The sequence below is a fragment of the Corvus moneduloides genome, chromosome 19 (genome assembly GCF_009650955.1).
Source record: "Corvus moneduloides isolate bCorMon1 chromosome 19, bCorMon1.pri, whole genome shotgun sequence".
Classification (NCBI taxonomy): Eukaryota; Metazoa; Chordata; class Aves; order Passeriformes; family Corvidae; genus Corvus; species Corvus moneduloides.
The window spans coordinates 10,152,172-10,173,379 of record NC_045494.1 but is presented as its reverse complement, the minus strand read 5'-3'; the positions used below and the strand labels follow the sequence as shown (position 1 = coordinate 10,173,379).

Below are 21,208 nucleotides of genomic sequence, written 5' to 3'. Positions count from 1 at the left end.
AGTGTTGAGGGGGAGATTTTGCTGGTGCAAATCACTGTTCCCAGCACGTTGTGATCGCTGTGGCCAGTGCCCTGTGCTGCCTGCTGGGCACCAAGCAGGGTGCTGCCTGCCCATCACTGCAGGAGGCAGGATGGAACAGGGCATCTTCCAGCATGTCTCTGATACCCTCCTCGGGAACCTTGTCAGTTTGGAGGTGGGATCTGCCACATCTCAGAGGTGGGACCCTGCTGGAGTAGGACAGGAGGTCTTCTGGCCACCTTGGAGCCCCACAGACAGGGAACCCACAGATAGAGACCACCAACTGCAAGTAGCACGTGGAAGGGGAAGGGAGCTGAGAACTACTGAATGCTTCAACTCTGGCTGCATTTTTTACTCAGTTAGGTCAGAGAGCTGGATCACAGGGCTCCACCCGGTGATACTCAGCAAGGCCTTTATATCACAGTCTTACAAGCTTGCACACAGTGATTTTGGTGACATGTGGAAGGAAGCTGGCTGCACTGAGCAAAGCAGCTTTTTTCCTGGGCAAGATGTGAATCTCTGGAAATGCCTCTTTTGTGATTCTAGAATCAGAAATACACGAGCAGGGATGGCTGTGGTCCCTGTGTTAGCACTGATTAGTGCTCTGTGTATGTGTCCCTGATGTATGCAATGGTGTTAGAGCTGCAGGGCTGAACCCCCTCCTCCCTTCTGTGCCTTCTGCAGCAGGAGCTCCTGTGTCCTCGCTGGGGTCAGGGTGTGTGCCCTGGCAGCCTGTGAAGAGCCACTCAGAAGCTGCAGCCTGTTTCCAACCCAGAGTCGGGCCCTGGAACGAACAAATCCCAACATTCACTTCTGTGGTAGGGAATTTGCTTTTGCTTTCAGTGCTGGAGGGTCCAGTGTTTGCCTGTGGTTAGAGGAAAGCGAGGCTGAAAACCCTTTACTCCTTCCTCCCCATGGCAGGGAGGTGTTCTGGGGAGGTTAATGTGACTTGCTGTGCTCAGGCCTTCCGCTGCCTGTGCTGGGATGGGATGTTTGCTCCTCACCACCAAGAGAGAGCCTCATACAGCCTTCTGCTCTTTTCTTAGCTCTGAGGATTCACACTTTAACCGCCGTGCACCTTCATCCTCTCACATCCCACCTTTGAAGAGTCAAAATCAATCTGAGCCATTAGTCCTTTACTTGAAAATAGCGATGATGGTGGCTACTGAGCTTTGCCTTGCTCTGTGTGAGGGAGGTCTTGGGGCTGCTCCTTTCAGCATCTCTGGGTGGTACCTGCTTGGGGTGCACACCTGTAGCTCCCCAGAGGAGCACCAGCACCAGCAGACAGCTGCCCTGAGGGGTTCTGCCTGCCAGGGATGGCAGCAGTCTGGTTTTAGGTCTTGGTTTGTCACTGTCTCTCTGTTGGGTGACATGCTCAAAGGGCAGGTGCCGTCCAACTTCTTCTGGTTTGTAATGCAGTGTAGCTAAAATCCTTAAAAATACTTTTCCCTTGTTTTTACTTATTTTAACAAATAAGGTTACAGCTTGGCTTTTGATAGCCTTTACACCTAAGATGTCTCATTCTGCTCTGTGGACAGTAACAATTGTCCCTCTCTATCTCATAATGTGTAACTACCTCGGTTGCCTTATCAGAATATTTCTGAGGAGTACAATTGAATTACTGTTCACCACAATGTAGGACACAATTTTTTCCTCTCTCGTTAAGATTTTTCTTTTATTTGTGATGTTGCCTTCCTTGACAACTTCCATGTTTTCTTCTCAAGGTGAGAAATTAGCTCCATCTAAATAAAATACATGCATTTATAAATGTATAAATTCTTCATGGTTGTTCATTTTCCCCTCTCTCTGCTAGGCTGCAGCTCCAGCAGTAGTGAGGCAATATCTTCAGCTGAAGGAGTTAAGTATATCACCCCAGAAAAGAGCAAGCCAGATCTGAAAGCTATTCCTGTAACACTAATTTTGATCTCGGCCCTGTTTCCTGTCTAAAGACTTTTCTCTTTCAGTGGAGATCATGAAATGTTACATTTACTACTTTTGCTCAGAGCATGCTGAGGAAGTATCTTTCAGCTCCAAAGGTTCCCTCTCACAGGAGCACAGCCTGAGGAGCAACCACCACAAGTTACAGCGTAGTTTCAGTTCTCTATATTGTTAAATAACATTATTCTGAAGAAAATAATATACTGTAGTGTGCTGCCATTGTTTAGCAGAGTGTGATTAATTAGGCACTAGATTCAATATGTTTAAGCATGCAAGACAACTACTAGAGTCAGGCCAAAACTAAGATAACCTCTCAGATTTCCCTCAAATAAAACAGGTTTTATTTTTCTTCACATGGTGAGATCCTGCAGCTGTGCAAAATTCACCAAAAAAATTCCTTCTGTAATCCTACCAACTTTTTCCCTTAACCCAGTCAATTACAGAAACTTGGAGTGAACGGCACAGAGCTGCTGCAGCAGGAGAAGCCCTGCACTGCTGACCCCTGTGAAGTGCCAGTGAGTGCCAAGGCACAGACACTGGTGCATGGGGGCTGCACAGGAGGGCAGCATGTGCACAGATGCCCAGGCACAGCCATCCTGCAGATCCCAGGCTGCTGGGAAGCTGTTCCAATTCAGCAGCATGCACAGAAACATTTAGAGTCGTGCGAAGGATGTTTGGGCTGTGACAGGTGAAGAGCTATGGCAGTGCTGGAGACCTGAGCTGCTCTGTCCTCCCCTTAAACCCTCTTCTGCCTCTGTAACTCCATCTGCACTCAGCAGCAGCCCCTGAGGGCCCTCTTGAACCTCCCTCCATGCACTGGTCCAGCTCTGAGCACTGATGTTTTCCTGGGGCAGCTTCTGTGTGGCGTGAGCTCACGAGGCCATCGAGCACCAGAACCTGTTCAGAGTGGATGCTGAGAGTGGGCAGAGGGGCCAGACCCTGCTTTCAGCCGCCTCAGTGCCTCCCCTGGGGTTTTCCCCTGTGGCTGCAGCAGCCTGATCTCCAGGAATGCTGAGTGTGTCCCATGCTTCTCTGGATGGGGGCTGGAGCAGTTTGAGCACATAGATGGGAAGGTGTTGCAGATGGCAGCAGAGCCAGAGCTCAGCCTGGTCACTGACACGTAGGTGTGCTACTCAGGCAGGTTATCTCCACCTCATGAGAGAGGTGTCCAACCCTTCTGTACAAGTGATACAAGAGATGCTGGTTTCTCCAAAGGGGATGAGTGTTGGTTTATGCCTGGCAGGAGCTGCCCAGAGCTCACCAGTGGAAAACTCCTGGGATGGTGTGAGCGAGGGCTCCTCCTGGCAGCCTCTGTGCCTGGTGGGGGCTGTGTGTGTTTGGTGTCCGCTGGCTCATTTATGGTCTCCAGGAGAGGAGGATTAACCTCTCACAACCTCCTGCAGCAGGTGAGCAGCTCAAGGGAAGAAACTGATAGACATGGCTTCAGTTTCTTCTTCTCTGCGTGGAGTCAAGCACCACATGTTTCCTCAGGGAACTGCTCTGCTGTGCTGTGACCGTCCTGCTGCCCCTGGGAGCCATCAGAAGTGCCAGCACACGGTGTCCAGGGAGATGGCAGGTTTCTCATAAGCTTCAAGGATTGTTTTTGCTGTGATGTTCCAGCATGGACAGGTGAGAAGCCTTGGGGCAGGAACTTCTCAGTCCTGCAGACAATGAAGAACAAGTTCATCCTTATTTCAAAAAGACAAAACACTCAGATTCCTTATAGCCAACTGAGGAAGAGAAACTCCTGAGGTCAGACTCTCCCAGTGCTTTTTCAGATGTCCAGGCTGAAGGAGCTGGGTCTTCTTTTCCTCCCTGGTGATCAGAGAGCACTGACTTGGCTGTGTGCACCTGCTCAGCTGAGGTCTGCGGTCCTGAGTGGAGGCAACAGCACTGAGCAGCTCTGCCTGTGGATGTGCTCAAACAGGCTGTATGGCAATCCCACAAGGAACTGCACTGAGATGTAGTTGTCATGTCTTGCCAAGCTGTTCTTCTCTTGCTAAGTCAGAGCAGGAGCCTGAGGGTGTTGTTATCAATCTGTAGTTTGAATTCAGCATCTGTTCTGCATCGTCCTGCTTCTTCCCTGGGCATGAGGCCAAGGTTTGGTGTCCAGGAGGTGGGACCTGCCTGCAAATGCAGGGCTGTGCTCAGGCTCCCTGTTCCTTCCTCCACAACCAAGGCTGCTGCAGCAGAGCAGGAGGGTGCAGATATGATTTTTACAGCCAGAAAGTGGCTCTTGGGTTTGAATTAAATTTTCCTAGAATTAAATACTTTTTTCCCCCCACCTTGCGTCTCTCTGAGCCCAGCAAGTGTTCAGGCAGCTGGGTGCAGCACCACAGGTGTCACAGAGAGGTTGGGACTTCACTGGAAGTCTCAGAAGGGAAGTAGCACAGGCAGTGAGGTGCCCTGAGCAAGACAAGCTCCTGACAGGGGACCCTGTAGGAGCTTGGTGCTTTGGGTAATACCAAGAGTGTTTCCATGACTCCTGGATTAGCTGTACCAAAAGCTGTGCTGCAATGCTTGTTTTTTCCTGCTCTCCACAGGGTAGCAGCTTGTTATCTGGAAATTTATGACCATTTATTTTTATATTAAGTCTAGATTAAAAATGGAATTCTACCCTTTTCACCAAAGCATATGACTTAAAAACCCCATGGCCTTAAAAATCCCATCTAAAGTAGTGGAATATGATCCGCAGACTCAACAGAACTTTCTTGTTTCCCCTAGGTTTAATTTTGTTTTTGCAGTCCCAAGCTTCAAAATACCTCAGCAGCAAATACTACCGTGCTTCACATGCAAAAGCTTGCAGAGGTTCATGTGGAGAGGGTTTATAGGCTAGGAATGATTTCTTCATGCCTCTTTGAGGTGATGATGTCCAGATAGCGCAGGGTGGCCAGACAGCACCTTCGCTGTGATAATATTATTAAAGGTTTCATTGTGAATGCCGTCAGAAAGATTGTATCATCCCCACCCCAATTCTTAACTTTCAGCTCCAAGTGTTGATCTTTGCTAAGTAGCATGTCCTTATTAGATTATTAGATTATTTCGGTTAGGTTTTATTTTCTTTCTAATACATGATGTCATACTTTAAATAATATTTCTATTTTCATATCAAATGTGTCCATTCCAAGCCACCTCACAGTGGAATGTCAGCATAGTGTAATCTTTGGACACAGCTGCCGAGGATACATATGTGTACCTCATACTCCAGTCACAGGCATACTCCTTTGCTTCAGAAAGGCTGAATAATACCTACATCATTTCTTATAAATAGTTATTTGGTATTTTCCTCAAGAAGTTCAGCCTTTACTGTGGCTTCAATACCACCTCCATCCTGAACCTTCCCTTCTGCAAGTTAAATTCATTTTTCTCCTGTGAGGGATGGGAAAATAAACCACCCTTTTTCTTTTCAGTAGATTGATGGCATAGCTGAGACACTCCCCTTTCATTCATTTCTGCCCTGTATTAAACCACTTCTTTCTCTTTCTGTTCAGGTCATTTTTTCTAGATCTCTGCTTTTTACTCTCTTTTGCATTAGATTTTCCATGAATTCTCCGAGAAGGTTAGCAAATGCTCTGAGATTTTTGAGCCAGTTCTTCAAAAGTCTGTCAATCTCAGGGTTCTCCATCTTATTCTTTCCCTACTGCAGGCTGAAATCGTTGTTGTTCGTATTAACTGTGACAGCCACTTGATGATGGATGACTTCTTTATTAACAAATGACATTTTGTTGAATATCTTGAACATGGTCGTTCAAGGGTGGCTCTCCTCTGCTGCACTGCAACTGATTCTTTTACTTGGTCTTCCTCTTAATATACATTTATAAAGTATTTCCTGTTACTGTTAGTACTTTTCTGCTGATTTTATCTACTTTTGCGCCTACACTTCTGTACTTGTCATGGGAATAGCTGGCAGCTTTTTTTTAATTTAAAAGCAGTCTAAAAGGTTCATTCCCTTACATGCCTAGTATGAAGTACAAAGGCTTCCCAGTCCCAATGACTTCTGATGTTTCCATATTACAATTATTCAAATTCACTGATGCCGTAATGGGTAATTATGTGCTGTAATGGACATAAGAGGAAGTCAGATACTGAAATGCCCAGTTCCATAAACAAGATTAACTTGCTAGGTGTAGAGCAATCAAACCAATATATTTTTTAATCTGATTTGAGAGTGTGGTTTGATGAATCTGGAGCATGCAGCAGGTCGTAGTGTCTGGACCATGTTGGAAATGCATCCTCGTGGCAGGATAGTCCCAGGGACTGAGGTGCAAGGCAGTTTTAAAATGGCCAGTTTATTCATCATCATCTTTAAACCAGTGGGACAGGAGACTGATTGGGAAAAGAGAGAGGGTGGAGGGGACCCAGTGACATTCATTGTGCTCTTCTGAGGATGCTCAGTTACTGCACTGGGCAAATTAAAATTCATCAATAACTGTTTCCAGGGATTTCCTCCCTGCTGGCTGTTTTTTTGGGCTGTTTTCTCCACTTTCATTTTTTCTGAGCTGAATACTGAATTGATATTTCCTGTGTGTTTCTGCCTGCTCCATTTTTCTGCACATGTCTGACCAATCTGCAGTTGGTCATCTCCCACCAGCAGGTCTCCTTCTCAGCTGCCACTGCTGTCTCCCAGCACTTTCCTTGAGGTCTGCCTTTGACATCCCTCATCTCTCCAGTCCTCCCCACCATTGGCAGTGTGCTGCCTTAAATGTTATTCTTGCATATGGACTGGGACTGAATGACTTTCACTGCACAAATGCGGTGACCTGGATATTCTTCTTCTCAGATGAAATGTTTGTATGGTGGAGTTTGATTAAAAAGAGCTAAACCAGGCAAATGAGATCTGATGTCCCCTCAGTGTGTAGAAGGCCAGGAGCAGCAGCTATGAGGACAAGAAACAGGTTTTTTACCTCAGACATAGGCCACTAATTAGAAGGTGAATGTGAGCAAACCCTTTAATTTCAGCCAGAGATAAGAGGCATTCACTTCCCCAAGGACTGCTCTAGTGAAATGGCTGCTCACATTACAGTCCTGGGAAGCTTGCATGTGGGAGAAACACACAGGTGTCCTGTGCTTGTGTCCTCCAAATCAGAAAGGCCAGAAGAAGGAGCAGAGCCACTGTGCAGGAATGCTGAAGAGGGGACGGTAGCTGCAGGGAGGTGCTGGTGCTGATGAATCGATGGGAACCAGCTCGGTCCTTTCCAGGAGCACGGGGAAGAGGGGACCAGTCAGCTCTTGCAGAGTGCTGGAGACCCTCTGCTGCTCTGCCTACCGAGGGCTTCTTCAGGATCCTGCCTTACCTGGATGTCACACACTGGCTGGCCTTGATCTTAGGCATGGAAACAGCTCTGATGTGGCTGCCCAGACCTTCCTGTGGGAGAGGATTGAGGCAGCCAGGCAGAGATACCTGTGGTCATGCTCAGCATGTCCCGCCTGAGCAACCTCCAGAGTAGCTGAGCCTGGTGGAGAAGGAGGATTTTCCTGAGAAACATCTCAGTCTTCTGTCAGGGTACAAAGGCAGCCCCACACTTGGCACACTTAGAGAAGGGGCCCCCGGAAAAACGCTGCAGATGCAGTAATTGGTGTCACTGGGGCTCTCCCTGCCTGCTGAGCCTGGCAGGAGTCTGCGTCCCAGCTGCGAGGGGCACCAAGCATTCTGCACTGCACCTAAAGTTCCTTGTCCTGCCTGCGCCCCCCTGACCTGCCAGCAGACGTGGGCATATGGCCCTGCTCTCAGAGCAGCCTGTTCATCTGCCTGTTTGTCTGCCTGGCTGCTTGTCTGTCCGTCTGTCTGGCCACGGCAGCAGGCAGGGTGAGCTCTGGCTCCGTGCGGGGGTTCCTGCAGCCTCGTTCAGGCTTGCCAAGTTGTGAGAATGGCCTTCCTCCCATGCCTTATTCTGTTGTTTGTTTGTTTGCTCAGTTATTAAGATCTGTAGCAGCAGCAAAAATAAAAAAAAATAGAGGTGGTGTGTCTGTGTGAGTGCATTGTGCTCTGGAGTTACAGGCACAACAGTCACATTCCCCACGCCTGAGAGAGATTACGAGGGAGGGCGCAGGAATGTGCATCTGGCAGCACTTTGTATCTTGGCCATTTCATTGCTTTCTCTGCATCTGAGGTTCCCAAAGTTTTGGTCACGGAGGGCCATTTAATCCAGGGAACAGATTTCCTCTGCAGGGAAACACCGTTCAAGAAAAATTGAGGGTGTTTGTAAATAAAAGATTTCCATCCCGGCTGCTTGCAAAAGTAGTAAGGTGTGTTATGTGGGGATCTGCCCAACCACAGCAACAGGGGGAAGCAAATTTCATTTTAAAGTAGAGGGAAGTGTAGTTATAATATGCCAAAAGATTGCATAAGGCCTTGGGCCAGGAACATAATCTGAGCTAACTATTCCAATTTTGTTTAATTTAGTGGGTTTTGAGATAGTACTTATAATAAAATTATCAGAAATGCAGCTCATTAAACATAAGGTTCTCAGGCACCTTGTCCAACATTCTTCCTAAAAGAGAGAAGATTAGTTAAAGTCTTTTCAAAAGTAGTTAAAGATGAATAAATAAATGCCCCATCCCTGGCAGTGTCCAAGGCCAGGTTGCACAGGGCTCGGAGCAGCCTGGTCTGGTGGAAGGTGTCCCTGCCCATGGCAGTGAGTTGGAATGGGATGAACTTTAATGTCCCTTCCAACCTGAAGTATTCAGCGATTCTGTGATAAATACAGGCAACTAACTGAGATTATTCTTTGGACACTCTCAGAATGTCCTTTGATTAACTTCTCATGAGAAGGAGAATACGCTAGCTCTGGAGATCGGACCAGATCTCCAGAAACTCACCTACAATGCTTTTACTTGCTTTTCTAACTTATAGATACATTACTTGCTCCAAAATGTTTCTGTAAATAGATGTTTATGGCAGATGACTGCAGCAAGTTTTGAGCTTGCTGTGCCTTAGCTCTGCTTGTGTGTGCATATGGGAGGGTCTCTATATTTTAAGGGAGAATCCCTTCCTTCCTGGAAGGACACTGATTATTAGTTGTTATCAAGTGATTTTATTGTGTCTGGGAAACTGCAGAACACAGCTGTAGAATGGGGCTTGTTAAAACCCTGGTGATGTATGAGAAATGAAGCACGTAAGGCATGCCCTGGCACAGACAGGAGAGAGGATGCTGGAATTGCATTGTTTGGAGTTGCATCCAGCTGCTGGAATTGCAGAGGATGCTGCAGGAAGACAGCAACTCAGGTAGAGAGAGCGCTCAGCCAGGCTGAGCTTCCTGCACTGCACAGGCTGGAGGCCCCACATTAAAACATTTGGCATTATTCCCAGATGTTCCATTTCTCCAAACCCAGCTGCACTCACAGGCACAGGAATTCCGGAAGGCAGCCATGCTGCCCAGCTCTTTGTTTGCCCTCAAGCCTGCTGAGGGTGACTTTTCTACCCCCCTTTTTCATGCCCCAGCCCAGGGAGAGGGGTCAGGCTGTGAATTTAAGTCTGTGGGAAGTTTCTTTTTTTAACTGCTTCCAGTCACCCTTCCAGGGCAGAGTACCTGGAGCAGGCAGCGTGCCCTCAGCTCCCTGGCTGCCTCTCGGGTCTCTGACCATCTAGCTGGTGTGCCACGCTCTGCAGTCACTCAGAGAGGGACTTGTCCCCACAGCAGGTCATTTCAAACTGGAGACAAGCAGTAATGCTGCAGCTGGCTTGATCTGGACTTGTGACTCTCTGTGCTTCTGGGGGTGACTCTGACAGTACAAGGTTTGCTCAACAATGGCCCTGTTGTCCCTGGATGCCCAGAACAACACAGCCCTTCAGAGTACTTGGCCCTGGTGCTCTGCCTTGTACCAGATGCTGGTGTCAGAGACAGAGTGGCACATCCCTCCTGAGACGGGTGAGGCTTGTGAAAAAACTTCTCTACTCCAGGTTTCCCACAACAGAGCATCAGGCATCAAATTTTGGGGAAAAAAATAACTTAATAATTGAGTGGTACAGCAGCAGAAACAGCCCTGGGGAGAGACTTTGAACAAAGGAATCCCACAGGGGTCTCCAAGGTCACGTGTTGATGCCAAGATCTGCCTCTTTCCTCTTCAGTACCCTGTTTCTTACACAGGACAGACTGCAGTCATCAGCCAGGGCATGGACAGACAAATGTGATCACCAGCTGCCTGTTTGACTGGTTCCTTGAATCCTCTTACCCTTCACTGGTTTCATCCCTTCCCCACCTTTGTTTTTTCCTCTAGCCATCCACCCCTAATCATCCTTTGTCTCCTATAGTACCTCTTTCCCTGCATCCCTCCATCAGTCTGTTCCATGGTCTAGAGAACCTTTCCTGTGACTCACTGTGATGGTTTTCACCCCAAACCAAGGGCCTCATGGCTCTCACCACAAGGGTGACTACACAGAGTGCTGTGTTTGTGGGATTAGGTTATCTCAGCTCCCATCATTGTCCCTCTGTGTTCTGTTACCGTTCCTCTGTGCTCTGTTGTGTGTGGAGTTGGGCCCTCCATAGAATCACTGGTTCCCTAAGGATGGAAAAGCCCTCTGAGATCATCGAGTCCAGCCTTTAACCCGGAGCTGCCAAGTCCAGCACTAACCCATGTCCCTTAGCACCACATCTGCACATTTTCTGAGCACTTCCAGGGACAGCAACTTGCCTTGACAGCCTCTTCTAAAGCCTGACCACCCTTTTGGTGAAGAAATTTTTCCTAATACCACAGCAGTCTGTCTACATGTCCCCTCATTGACCTTCCAAGGCCGTGCTGTAGAAGCTCCACCCAGCAGTGCCAACGCCTTGCTGCTGCTCAATGTGGCCACCCACAGCTTTTTTCCTGTCCAGTGTCAGTCTGGCCATCACCTGTCCATGCATGGCTCAGCTGGATACAGGAGAGGGGCTGCTCAAAGGGAATTGCACAGATTTGTCCATTGAGTGATTTGTTGTCTATTAGCACGGGAAGGAAGAACAACCATGTGTTTTCCTGGGGGTGATTCCTGAGCTCCCTGCGGGTGCATTATCCTTGCAGGGAGGCCATGTGCATGCAGCTGTTGGTCACTGTGTTCTAGATGGGCTTTCTCAGAACAGACACTATTCCCATCTGGCTTTCCATGGTCCTTGGCACCTGGTGAGAGGGTGGTACTTCATTTCCCCTTTCTTGGTTGCTCTTTCAGTGCCAGATCTCTGCACCTTTGTCAGAAAGTGCTGCATGCTGTCACCCCCTGAGAGCACACAGAAAAATGAGCACAGGAAAGGGAGCACAGCTCAGGCAGAGGAAGAAGCGAGAAGGCTGACAGCTGGGCTGTCCTCTGCAGACTGCTGTCACCCTCCTGCACACTTGCCACTCCCCAAATCCCTGCTGTCAAAGGCTTTTCATTGTCTTTCTTGCTAACCACTCTCCTCAAATCAAGGCCCCACTCCCATGCTCTTTTCCCACACTGAACCTCAACCCTGCCATCTTTCTTATGCTTCCTACTTCTCACACCTGCCTACCTTCCCTCCTCAGCCAAAACCCACTGACAGCTATTGCCAAGCACTCTCTGAGCTGCTGCTTTGCCAGGGAGTGAGCATCGTCTGTGGTGGGATCTGGACCAGCCCTGGTGCCAGGAGTCCCACATGACCCACCACAGGGGCCAGGCTCAGCTGCAGCTCAGGGCTGTGAGCTCTCCCAGTCTGGCACATGGCTCTGTGCACCAGGCACATGTTGGGAAGGAAGGGAGAGGGCTGAGCTGCGCTGGAGTTACTCAGGTTTTTCACTTCTGGTTTGACAGCCCCTATTTTGAAGGGGTCAGGATGGGATTCACAGGTCAGAGCATTTCTCTTCCCACACATTTTGGTCTCTCAGGCAGCACCAAGGCAGAAAACATCACCCAGTCTGTCTCCGTGGGTCGTGCATCCTTCAGAAACAGTTTGGTTTTCCCTTATTTATGGTACTGACAGAGAAAAGTGTACTATTCCCAGAAGGCTCATCCTCTGCTAGCACAGTGCTTTTCATGTATATTACATTAAAGCCAAGTCCTGGGCACATGCCTGTGCCACAGCCAGGGACCTGGGCGGGTGAGAAGGGAGGCTTTTGGCAGCTGTGGATCTGGCAGATCTGGTGGGAAGCATGCACACTGTGTTCCAGAGCCCAACGAGAAAGAGAGGAGTGCAGAGATACGGGAGAGCTGGCCACCACCTGGTCACAGCCACCGTCGGCTGGTGGGAAGGTGGCAGAGATGGCATCCAAGGAAACAGCAGCTTCATGGAGATGCAGAAATCATTTAGAACGAAGAAGGAGTGAAGCAGAGTGGAATGGCACAGAGGAAACTTATTAGCACAAGGAGATTTTTAAAACTGGGAAAAATGAGAGCTGCCCAGCTAAACTGGAATGTGGGTATGTGCTGGGCATAGTTCAGCCCTTAGCTTCAACCTGCCAGCACTCTGAGATGCTCTAACTCTCAGCACAGGCATGGGGTTTGTCCTCTGTGGGGGCGAGGGCTGGTGGCACAGGAGGCTGGAGCCAAGGCCAGTGCCCAGAGCAGAGGACTGGCACTGCAGGGCAGTGGCACGGGCAGGGCCACCCAGGGAGGGTGACTTGTCCCCAGCAGAATGTGCCATCCTATTCAGCCCAAGGGGAGCTGTGCTGGTTGCCGTGACAACCAAGACGGATCATATGACCCGTTCCACTTTCTATATATAAATCTGTTTCACACAGTGTATGTGACTCCATGGAAACCAAATGTTGAGCAAGAAAGATTGCATAAAAATGAACAAAATACAGAATGACTCAAAGTACGAGGCAGAGAGAGGCTGTGGGTAGTGCCAAGGGGTTTGTGGGTGCCCCAAGCCTTCTCCTGAGCCAGGGCACAGGTTGGTACAGGCATCAAACACAGACCCCTTTTCTTTAACTACACCGTACGGCACCTTCCTGTACCCAAAGGGGCTCCAGGACAGCTAGAGAGGGACTTGGACAAGGGCCTGGAGTGATAGAAAGCAGGTTTTGATTAGCTTTTAGGAAGAAATTCTTCCCTCTAAGGGTGGGGAAGCCCTGGCACAGGTTGCCCATAGAAGCTGTGGCTGCCCCATGCCTGAAAGTGTCCAGGACCAGGTTGGACGGGGCTTGGAACAACCTGGGATAGTGGAAGGTGTCCCTACCCATGGCAGGGGGTTGGAATGAAATGAGCTTTGAGGTCCTTTCCAGCCCAAACCATTCTATGATTCTGTGGCTCTGCCTTTTCTGCACCATACCCTGGGACTGACACACAGCTTTTCCAAGTTCAATGGTCATACAAACTGCAGTTAGACAGAAACATAAGCTCAGTATTGTCAGTGCAGAACAAGCCATTCCCCACAGGACAGAGGCTGTTCTGGGGCAGATTCATGCTGTGTCCTTGCGTTGCTCCTTGCAGGGAGTTTCCCCTGTGTAGTTTGCATCTTTCTGTTACCAGTGATCTTCCAGCACTGGGAAGGGCACTGCAGGGCAGCTTCTTGTTTGGGCACTGTGGCCTTCCCTTGTGCTGCTGGGTCTGCAAGTGTGACTGGACAGGTGGCAGCAGCAGGTGAGTGTGCTGATGCTGCCCTCCAGCCCGTTCCCACAGCCAGAGGCTCCTCTTCTCCAAAGCTGCATGCTCTGCTGAAACAGGATCATAGAATCACAGAAGAATTTCAGTTGGAAGGGACTTTTGAAGGTCTCTGGTCCAACCCCTTGTTCAGAGTTAGATCAGGTTGCTCAAGGCGTGAACTTGTGGGTTTGGGATTGTTTTGCTTTCCTTTCCCTGGGGTTGTGTGTTGGGAATTGCTCCTGCTCTGAGCTCTGCTGGAGCACGGTGCAAGCCAACACATCTTCAGGGAGCTCAGGCTTGTCAACGCACAGATGTTTCCTCCCCAGGATCCCTCTTTGAAGGAGAATGGGGATTTCCTGCAGTTTGAAAATGAGAAGTCATTTTCCTCTATTGAGCAAGGCAGAACTTGCCTCGGGGTCAAGCCATCATGAATTGAACTGATGTGTGTTACTCCCTGTTGCCTCACTTTGCTGCATAAAACCCTTTTTGGTTTTTTTTCCACTACTGGGAGGGAATCACAATACCAAGTGCTCTTCCAAAGGAACAGAATGAGCTGGGCTGCTGCTAACTTGATCAAGAAGACCAAGAAAGAAAAGAAAAAGAAAACAGTCAGAAAGTCAGAAAAGGTGGAGTGGGAGAGGCACGTACCACCTCCCTGCTGGCCATGCTGCCCTGTTGTGAGCTGGCCCAGCCAGACAGAAAGTGCCAGGTCTCCGATGGACAGGCCCTGACTGCTGCTCTTCTTCACATGAAGCATCCAGGCTGTCTGACCCAGCTGTCCTTCTCTTCAGACATGCTTCTACACCATCTGTGTATAGCAGTACCCAGATGAAACAGTATTTCCTGGTCAGGGTTGTGATGCTGTGGGGGTGGCTCTCTGGCCCACACAGGTTGTCCTCTTCTTGGCATTCCTGGCCCAGTGCCCATGGATGCAGGGAAAGAAGCACAGATGATGGTCAGGTTTGTGTGCTTTGACCTAAACAGCAAATGCCTCTGGCTCTTGTCAGTGCTTCTGTCCTGGATTAGGTGAGTTAACCCCATAGATCTGTTCTTATTCCACGTGCTTACCTTTGCCACCTCTCAATCATGTCGTTTGGTGCTGAAGAGCTCCAGTGCCCTTTCTGCTTTGAGATGTCTTCTGCATTTGCTGCTCATTTCTGTTTCCTCTCTGCTGTGCATTTATCAGGAGAATTCCATCTCTGTGTTTCTGCAGACAGCAAACAAAAACCATCGCTTGTCATGTAGAGCAAGACCTGTTGGGTGGCTGGCTCATGTGCATGCCCCTGCTACATGGAATTCTGATCCTAGGAAATCTCGTGCGAGAGAAGTGCTTGTGCTGTTGGGTTTTAATGTTTTGAGAGACGCTTTGATCCCTTTTCCAGGCATCAAATACAGATGGAGGAGGATTTCACTGGGGTCACACATTCTTTGCTCACATTGTTCAGGTTTCCTGTTTCCTTGACAATGTGTTGCAGACATCCTTTCTGGGTCCAGATTTGCCTGTCCACCACCATGGTGACAGCAGCTGGTGACACTTCCAGAAGTGACAGTGAGGGGAGTGGCCTGAACATTTCTGAGCTCAAAGGCACTGTGGGACTTGGAAGGTTCAGAAAGCAGAAGGGACCGCAAGCCCAACCAGCCTGAGCTGGGGCAGGGGTGTCAGGGTCCCGGGTTTTTCTCCTATTGGAATAGAGGAGAACTTCTAGAAAGAGGCACTTAATCTTGATGGAAGAGCCACGAGAAGTGCACAGCTCCCTGGTAAGCCTTGATACTTATCCTCATGACTGGCAAATTTTCTTCAAGCTGGGCTTGTCTTCAACTTCCAGTCCCTGCCTGCTGCTCTCTCTTTGCTGGTTTGCAATGCTCTCTGCTGACAGGGAACCTCTTCTCCATGCAGACATCCTCTGTTGTGATTTACCATTCTCAGAAATTGTCCTGGCAATAATTCTCCTAAAATAGGAGCAAGAAATCAAAGTAATAGTCCAGTTTTGCTGATCTGTCTGAGGAAGGGGTGCATCTACACGTGGGTACCTCTAAGCACTTTCCTTGTTCCGTGTGGCTGGGCACAGGGTGTGCCCTGGTTGGAGCTGGCTTTGGGAGAGCTCTGAAGCCTGTCTGTGGGTGCTGTGCCAGATGTGGAGCTGTGCCAGATGTGGAGCTGGCCCCTTGGAACACTATCTGCCAGTCACCTCTGCTCCCTGTGCAGTCCCGTGGCCCTGTCCTTGCTGTGTCCCAGCAGCAGGATTGCCTGTTGTCACATGCCACAGTAACCAAAACTTCTCCCATATAGGTGTGCAAACATGGTCCCTGTTTAACCATGCTGGAGCAAGAAGAAGGGACTGCAGATGGCCTGGCTGGGACAGGGTTGTGTCTGCCAAGGAAAATAGAGCAAGAAAATCTCTCCTTTTCTTTAGATCTCCTGTTTTGGCAGAAAAGGGACTATGTGCTACCCACTATGGCCTCTCTGGCACTCTCATTTCTGAAAGGATGGGTTGCTGAGTGTGCCAAAACAATGAGGTACTTAATCCATGGTGCATTATAATGCCCAGGCAGGCCCATGTGCATCTATACCAGATCCCATCATCCCACACTATCTGTGCCAGAGCATCCTGGGCTCTCACATGATGAGTATAGGGCTTGTAGTGATATGGCAAAGGGGAATGGCTTTAAAGTGAGAGAGAGCAGGTTTAGATTGGACATTAAGGAGTTCTTTACTGTGCTGAGGCCCTGGCACAGGGTGCCCAGAGCGGCTGTGGCTACCCCTGGATCCCTGGAAGTGTCCAAGGCCAGGTTGGATGGGGCTTGGAGCAACCTGGGATAGTGGAAGGTGTCCCTGCCCATGGTGGGGGGGATGAATGAGATGAGCTTTGATGTCCCTTCCAACCCAAACCAGTCAGTGATTCTGTGATTCTGTGAGGGCAAGGTGGTGAGGAAACCTGTATGAAGTCAAGTTTTGTTTCATCTCCAGCTCCTCCTCTATGCCATTTTCAGTTCCTTTTCCCCCATAAAGCTGCTATAGGAGTTGGAGTCCAAGTGTTGTGGGGAGGGGATTGCACTGGGACCAGTTAGGGGCTCTTAACACAGCAGTGGTCTCAGGATTCAGTGGATATTCCTCTGCAGTCTCTGCTGAAGGGTAAGTCCTGCCTAATAGTGAGCTGAATCACATTCTTTCCTAAAACGAAGCAAAGAGATCCACAGATACTCCATGCTCTCTTGGTTTCAGCTGAGATAGAGTTAGTTTTCTTCCCAGTAGCTGGTGGAGTGCCGAGTTTGGATTCAGTGTGAGGATAATGTTGATAACACCCTGATGTTTTAGTCGGTCCTCAGTAGTACTCACTCTAAATGGAGGACTTTTCAATGTCCTGTGCTGGGCCAGCAAGGAGCTGCAGAAGGAGCCAGGAGGGAGCAAGGCCAGGACAACTGACCCAAACTGTCTGAAAGGATATTGCACACCACAGAACATCATTCCCAGTGTATAAACTGGGGGAGCTGGCTAGGAGAGGCTGAATGCTAGGAAGGGCTGGGCATGCAGCAGCAAATGGTGTTCAATTGTACTGTGCATCACTTGTCTTTCTTGGGTTTCATTCCTCTCTCTTTTTGTTATATCCCGTTTCTTTGTTATTATCATCATTATCACTATTATTATCATTATCTTTTACTTTATTTCAATGATTAAATTGTTCTTCTCTCATGAATTTTACTTTTTTTTTTCCTAATTCTCCTCCCCATCCCAGGGGTGGGAGGCAGTAAGTGGGTGGCTGTGTGGTGCTGAGTTGCTGGCTGGAGTTAAACCACAATACACGCACATAAACTGTTTCCCCATTATTTACAAGAACTTCAGATTTGGCAGTGCTGAGATTTCCTCTTGACTATCATTGATAGAGACCACTCTGCTCACAGCACTTCTTGATTGCAAAATCAGAAGCAAAGGTAGAAATATTAGTAACCAAAAAATAGAATGATTAACTGCAAAACATAATGCTTGTATGCTTTTTGAAGTGATACACATTTTGGCAGGGACTACAGCTGAAGCCCTGGGTTAACTTTGCTTTTTATACTGTTTCCATCCACCATTTGCTGGTGTTCACTGTATACCATCCACATCCATCTCTTGGCGTGCCTTTGTTTAAGAATGCAGCCATGGCACTCACCTGTGAAAGACCCCTGTTTTTCCTGCAGTCCATCAGGGAGACGTGAAACAACACTGAAAATGTGACTGAAAGGATGTTGGGGCAGTTTCGAGCTGCCCTTAAGCAAGCTGGTAATGTCTGTCTTTGCAGGGCAGTGGTGCTGACTGTGCAAAGTGGAGGAGCACCATGGGCCCCTAAAGTGACCTGAGTTTAATTGTGACTTGCTTGGCACATGGAATCACTGCAGGATCACGTTAAGAAGTAGGGGTAGTGGGAATGAAGGGACTTCAGTTCCTGAAGGGAAAGAAGGTGTTAAGGACAGAAACGGCGAGCGTGCAGCAAAAATGTGTGAAATCTGGATCTTCTGAAACAGAACCCAGGGCTGGATTACCCCAGATTCCTCTTTACGAGGTTTTCATGCACAGCACAGATAGTCTGGTGTATCTTTGTTATTTTCAAGGCCAGATATCCTTGAAGGGAATACAAGGGACCTGACCTGCTGCTGTATTCTTCCGGAGCTGCTGCACTCCCACACTGCAGAGTTTGCTTTTGCTCAGTGTGCTTTTGCAAACAATAACAGGGGACCATTCATCCCGTGCTGGAGGAGCTGTCCCAGGATTTGTTCCAGTACTCTGTGCTATCTGACGGAGCATACTGGGAGAGAGTCTGGTTTTGTGGTTCAAAAAATAGCTTGGAGCTATCCTGTGTTCCCTTCTGATCTGACTTCCTCTGCGTATGTTAGCAGCCTGGAGAGGAGATGGACGTAATTCCAGCTTTCCAGTACCTGAAGGGAACTACAAGAAAGATGGAGAGAGACTTTACAAGAGCATGGAGTGACAGGACAATGGTGAAAGGCTTTAAACTGAAAGAGCACAGGTTTAGATTGGATATTAGGAAACCCACCACCAGTGGGGGTGGTGAGGCACAGGGTGCCCAGAGCAGCTGGGGCTGCCCCTGGATCCCTGGCAGTGTCCAAGGCCAGGCTGGACAGGGTTGGAGCACCCTGGGATAGTGGAAGGTGTCCCTGCCCATGGCAGGGAGTGGAATGAGATGGTCTGTACAAACCCTTCTAACCCAAACCATTCCATGATTCTGAACCCCCTGAATGCCTTTTAGCCCTGGCCTTCTCACCATTCCCCTGCCTGTGCACCAGGACCGTGTTGGGTAAGATGTGAGGACAGAGATAAGAAAAAAATCAATCAGTAACATAAATTGTGAAAGCTACTGCTTTCTCACACATACAGCAGGGTGGGGAGAGCTGTAAATTGATTTGATTAAACCTAGAGAGCAGAAACATGGGGGATAGGGATAGATGGCAGAGATCCTGCTGATTAACCCTGCATGCCCCCCTGCCATCAGCATGCAGGCCATGAGATTGGAGTCTTACACCTGGGAGAGTCCCTTCAGATCTCCTGAGGGAGCTGGTTCTGTTGATGCTGGGCCAGCTGAGTTTCCCAGTATCCCAGTGTATTTCTCCTCAAGGAGAGGAGCTAAAATCTGACCCAGCACAGGCTCCATCTGTGGTGCAGTGGTGAGACAGATTCACCTCCCGTTGGCCTTGTGTTCATCTTGCACCTGTGACCTGTTTGTGCCAAGTACTCTTGATGAGGCACGAATCCAACATCATTCTCCAATGCCTCAAAAGCCATTATAATAAGAATTTTTTGAAACTGAAAAGAAACATAAAGTAGGCTGTTGGCTCCTAAATCATTAAATGTACCTTTTATTCTGGGTTGGGACAAAGTTGGAATTTCACTCGGAGGCTGGGTGTGCAGAAGGACACATCACAAATTTCTGACTAATGATGCTGTTCTTATGGCTCTCAGTGTCTGAACAGTATGTGCAGCAGATGCTGAAAGTCCCCTGGATGTGGCTGCTTATGAATCCAGTGCATATTTCAGACCTGCTCCCCACCATGTCAGAAGGCATTTCCTGGATAAGGATTAGCTCCTGTGGGATAAATAGTTCCCATTTCACACATTTTTCCTTGTTCTTCTGCATTTCTTCCTTTGAAGACAATTCAAACAGAGACAAAAGTGAGTGCCTCTAATGCCTTAGGGAATGTGGAAAGGCAAACTGGAGCTCTGTGGGTGTGAGCCAGGAGCAGGCTGCTGGCTCCGTAGCTGCAGCCCTGGTGACTTGTGACTGGCGATCTTTGGCCATGCATCTTATCTCCCTACATTCAGCGTTCCTGGGTGAAGGGACCAGAGGGTGTTCATGCCTCCTTTGAGGTGAATCCCTCTTTGCCCATTTCACATCAAGCTGTAAATCCCAAGCTACCAAGAAACCAGCAAAACTGGTAATAGCAAAACTATTTGTAAGAGGGAATAGTCCAGGGGATGCAAGGTACTACAGACAATTACATGCACTTCAGTTTCACCTCTTTCTTTTTCCACACCCTGAAGCTTCACTGAGGCTTGCAGCTGAGTTGGTGAAGAGATGTATAGCTGAGATGTGGCACCTGAACCCTGACAGCAGTCCTCTGTGTGTGCCTGGAGAGCAGGTGACAGCCTGGTGCTCATCTCCTGCTCTTCCTAATTATCTGGATCACTCTTATTAATCTGGATCCTAATGATCTTGTATCTGGACAATATGGACCCAGATTGTGTGTAGATCAGTAATGTCTGCATTTCTAATTACATGCATTATCTGTATAATCAGCATCCTAATAAATTTACTTCAGCACGTGACTCCTGTAGGCAACATGGCTCTGCAGTCTTGGAACTGTCTGAAGGTGGTGGTGCCCCTGTAAAATTGTGACAGCACCTCTGTGATCAGTGCTTTGACCCACTGGTATATCCTCAGGAAGGTCCATGAGGGCCAGATGCCTGCCTCTTTCTCAGACCCTTGATCATTTTATGCTTTGCATTTTATTGCTTAACAGGAGTCATTTTCTTGGACAGGTGCCTTGGGACATTAAATACAGAGGGGTTCATTTCTGTCCCAAAGGGTGATTTCTTCAAGGCAGTGTTGCTTCATGTTCTGGATGAATCTAGGACAGATGAAGGGAGAAATGGACTGAAAGTCTTTCGGTGTATTGGAATCTCTAGAATGCCAAACCACTTAATTTCTTTCCAGATGTGTCTGGTTAGACTTTACATTATCTAGATATTGATTTAATAGTTCTGGTTTTTTTTCTTTTCTCAGCAGAAACCCCGGAAGGCAACTCCTCAGCCAGGAGAAGATACCTTGAACGGCCACCTTCCCCCCGGCTGGCAGAGCTACATGTCTCCCCAGGGTCGCAGGTACTATGTGAACACCTTCACAAATGGTAAGTGGGCGTGGCTTTCCAGTAAATATTTCACCATACCAGCACAGATCTGTTTCAAGAAATCATCTTGCTAGTTGGTTTTAATAGCAAATAAGCTGCAGAGCCAAGGTAGTTAATATGATCCTGACACCATATGAAAGAAAATACAGGAAGATTTAGTTTTATGATCCTCTGTCATCTGAATTCTGACCATCAGAAGAGTTCTGAAACGTTTACAAAAGACAGAGAATGTAAAATAGAAATGCCCCTGTTGTAAATGTTTTAGAATATGAAATACTGTTAAAGATAAAATTTTTACCACATTCCCTATTTCCTTTACTTGGAGGTATTTATGTCTCT

At 48.3% G+C, this 21,208-nt stretch overlaps 1 protein-coding gene across 6 annotated transcripts in view; it reads left to right on the top strand.

Moving 5' to 3' along the window:
- GAS7 (growth arrest specific 7) overlaps positions 1 to 21,208 on the top strand; it is an 88,237-nt gene that overhangs the window by 11,691 nt on the left and 55,338 nt on the right. For 2 of the 6 annotated variants that reach the window (XM_032129406.1, XM_032129403.1), the window contains exon 2: positions 20,746 to 20,869. In XM_032129406.1, coding sequence (XP_031985297.1) covers positions 20,746 to 20,869 — 124 coding nt within the window. Of the gene's footprint in view, positions 1 to 14,473; positions 14,495 to 15,093; positions 15,227 to 20,745; positions 20,870 to 21,208 lie in introns of those variants that run through there. The other 4 variants (XM_032129409.1, XM_032129408.1, XM_032129407.1 and 1 more) reach the window with 4 other exon arrangements.